Source organism: Juglans microcarpa x Juglans regia, chromosome 4S, assembly GCF_004785595.1.
Source record: "Juglans microcarpa x Juglans regia isolate MS1-56 chromosome 4S, Jm3101_v1.0, whole genome shotgun sequence".
Taxonomy (NCBI): domain Eukaryota; kingdom Viridiplantae; phylum Streptophyta; class Magnoliopsida; order Fagales; family Juglandaceae; genus Juglans; species Juglans microcarpa x Juglans regia.
The window spans coordinates 9680303-9683695 of NC_054601.1; the positions used below are offsets into that span (position 1 = coordinate 9680303).

The 3393-nt window shown below is 35.8% G+C and overlaps 1 protein-coding gene across 1 annotated transcript; it reads right to left on the bottom strand.

The window, feature by feature from the left end:
* Window positions 1-1750: 1750 nt before the first annotated feature.
* Window positions 1751-2532, bottom strand: LOC121263378 (transcription factor UPBEAT1). The gene has a single exon (XM_041166237.1). It carries the CDS (start codon window positions 2441-2443, stop codon window positions 2006-2008), a length of 438 nt encoding a protein of 145 aa, XP_041022171.1. The 5' UTR covers window positions 2444-2532; the 3' UTR covers window positions 1751-2005.
* Between the last annotated feature and the right edge of the window lie 861 nt (window positions 2533-3393).

Sequence of the window (3393 nt, forward strand, 5' to 3'; positions counted from 1 at the left end):
GAGACTTATGACACATCTTTAACAGAATATCAAGACCTAAAAGACTCACTCATTAAGACCATTAATTCCAAAATTGATAACTTGCCAATAACGAGTGGTTTTTCAAGTTATTAAAACATTATGATTTAAACTCAAAATACTACCACGGTATGCAAGTATTGTTTAAAGAATTGCTTTAAAAACCAACAAATGAAGAGTATAATATTTTGAGTAAGAAATCTTGGACATAAATCATAGCCCGGACGCTCTTGCTCTCGAAAACTTCAAGACATGCCCTTGTAAAACCATCAACAAATAGGATTTGTAAGCACGCAACCTTAGAAACAAGGGGCGAATATTGGACACATGCTAAACTAACCTAAAGTGAAAATAAACATACAAGAAAATTACAACCTAATAGTTTGTTAGAAAAATCACTATGTGTCAGAAAATCACTATCTAATAGTTTGCCAGAAACTCACTAAAAACTAACCTAAGATGAAAATAAACATACTAGAAAATGGGTACCCTTTGTAATGGTTTAAATTGGAGAAATAAACAAACCGGTGAAGATGTTGTCTTGCGGCAAAGGGAGCTTGGCTAGAGAGGAGAGGCGACACCTCATGCTTTCGGTAGCTTGTACGTAATCCTCAAATTGGAATGAAGGTGACCTTCAGCTTCTAAGGGTTATGAATTTAGTGGTTTCCCAATTGAATAGACCCAAAAATTACCTAATGACCGAACTAGGTGAGTGCTGGAGAGCTTGGGAGGTATGTATACGGGTGGGCAGCTGAAACCTAAAAAGGGAAAGCACTACACACACCTTGGGAGTTTATAAAGATATACAATCAAAATTACACAGTTGCTCTTGATGCAATTCACATCGCGTGCAAATCACATTTCATCCCACTAACTACCGCTTTGTTTTCTTATTATTATTACTTATTTACTTTGTATCTGACCTTTAGTGGCAATCTATGCCTCGCCATAAATGGTCTAAATCTCTGTGATACATGGTCGCCGTAGTTTCGGTCGTCATAAAATTTTGCATGCAATGGTTTTTTTTTTTTTTTTCATTCAGCGACAGTTTTGATATTACATATCCTAGAAATAGTTCTGACCGCAAAAACCACTTTTTCTTATAGTGATATTACATATCCTAGATTAATAAATTAGTGCCCATCCGATTGATCTGTTCTCTTGCCTTCAAGTACGTGACTATGAGTTTGGAATCATGTTTAATTTGCTAATAATTTTGAATGTTTACATATCAAAACTTCTATGTTTTTTCTTTTCTGGTTAGTTTGAACATTGGAAGTTATTTGAGAGTACTATTTAGCTAATTTTGTTTGACAAAACTAGAAGTTGAAGTCTCGTCTAAAAATATTTAAAATTTTAGTTAGAAAAAGACGAAGCCGATCGATAAGTAATCTAACCCGATTAATTAATTGGACTATGATATAGAAAAGAGATTTAAGGGATGTTTGGGGAATGAGATGTATGTGATAAGAATTTTGTAAATACTAGTAAGAAGGTTTTTAACATAAACCTTATAAATTAAAATGAAATATTTTTGAATGGCAACTTTGGATTTGAAGATGATCAATAGTATATAGCCTAAAGTTTTGTCCGCATGATCGATAGTTGATTAATCTCCTAAAATAAAGGAAATTTGAAAGGGAGAAGAAAATCACAATGATAAGTACTGATAAATTTTATGTAAAATATAAACAAGCTTATATATAGTTATTATTCTGATAACATCGAAGTGGAAAATAAAAACATTCCACTAATTACTCACTTGTTCATCTCAAAGTCACTAATTTCACGAAATAAAATGACCAAACTAGCGTTTTGTTAATTAATCTAGATCACAACATGAATACTCAAGCTCCTATATTGTCTATGAACCACATGAAAAGGAAAATTAAGCATAAATTACAAATAAAAGGGGTACTAAAAAATACAAATAAGAAGAAGAAGATCGAAGAAAAATAAATTACAGTCTTAACAGGATATGAATTGATCACTCGTCAAAATTTGTTAATACATTAACGGCAGTCTGCATAACTCTCACTCTCATCTGTAATGACAAAATGTAATCAGCTGTCTCTCTGAAAAGTCCATCCAAATTACCCATGGATTCGCCATTTGGAATGAGCCTCTTCAGGGTTCTAACCCTTCTCCCAATCCCATTATTTGCACGCTTCCTTGAACCAAGGCGCGCTGTCTTCTTCATCATCAAGATCCTGGCCGTATCCAGCCTTTTGCTTCTGAGTACATGTCTTGCATATTTCCTAGCCATCCTTTGCTTCTTCCCTTGCCATCTTCTCTTGGCAGCTTGGACTTCCATTACTTTGCCCCCCAAACACCCATTAGCACTGCAACTTTGCTCATTTCCTTGGGGCATACTCCCCTCCATCTTAAGGGCAATAAGTAGGGATTGTACTGGAGAAACTCCCATATTTCAAGATTTTCAGTACTCAAAACACCAGCTTAAATTCTTTGGAAATCAAGTCTTATAGCAAACCTTACAACTTTAGTCGCCCAAGACAATATAATACCCAAATGGCAGAATGAGTGCGCTTTTTATATGAAAAGTAGTGACAGGGGTTGGTGACCCTTTTTTTTTTTTTTTTAATATATATATATACACACACTAGTATAATACATGGGTTGGTGACCTATTGGGGATAACATACACAAATTGTTTAAGGTATGCAGCAACAAGAGTGGGCTCCACAACACAGTTTCTTCGAAGGCGGCCAAGGAAATGGAACACTACTCATAGGAAGCCAAGTGTACCTAAGATGTTGCTTGTGTCTTGGGACATGTTCTTCAACTCAATTCACATGCACCCACATGATTCTTGATCTTAGCTAGCCACCCAACCCCTCTAAACCCACCACCTCTCATCACAGTACTACTTCCACACCCTTCCATCTCATGGAAACACCCTGGATTATTCCTTTTCCCCCACTTTCTTATAAATTCAATGCACATATATAATGGGAATTGGGGTCCTTAGTTTCCTCGTTCCAGCTCAGAAAACATGGCATTCTAAAATTTCTATACCTCTAGGCTGGTTCATGCAGGTCGTTATAGCCATGTTTCCAGACAGGAAACCTATGTATAAAAACAACGAGAAAATTAATTATGTGCTTGCTTGGAAATATTTGTGCTAAGAAACGTCGACAATTTAGATCCTAATGTTGGGATAAGGTAGAGATTTTCTTCTGACATTCATGAACGGCGTTTCCTATAAAATGATGACTGTTTTTCAAAGACGTCGTGTCGTATCCATAAATCATCATGCATGTTCTAACATGTCTGGTTCATAGTACGCCGACGGAACTTGGACAATCTTAAAATTAGACAGAGATGCATGCATCTTCGTCACCGATAGTACTATAT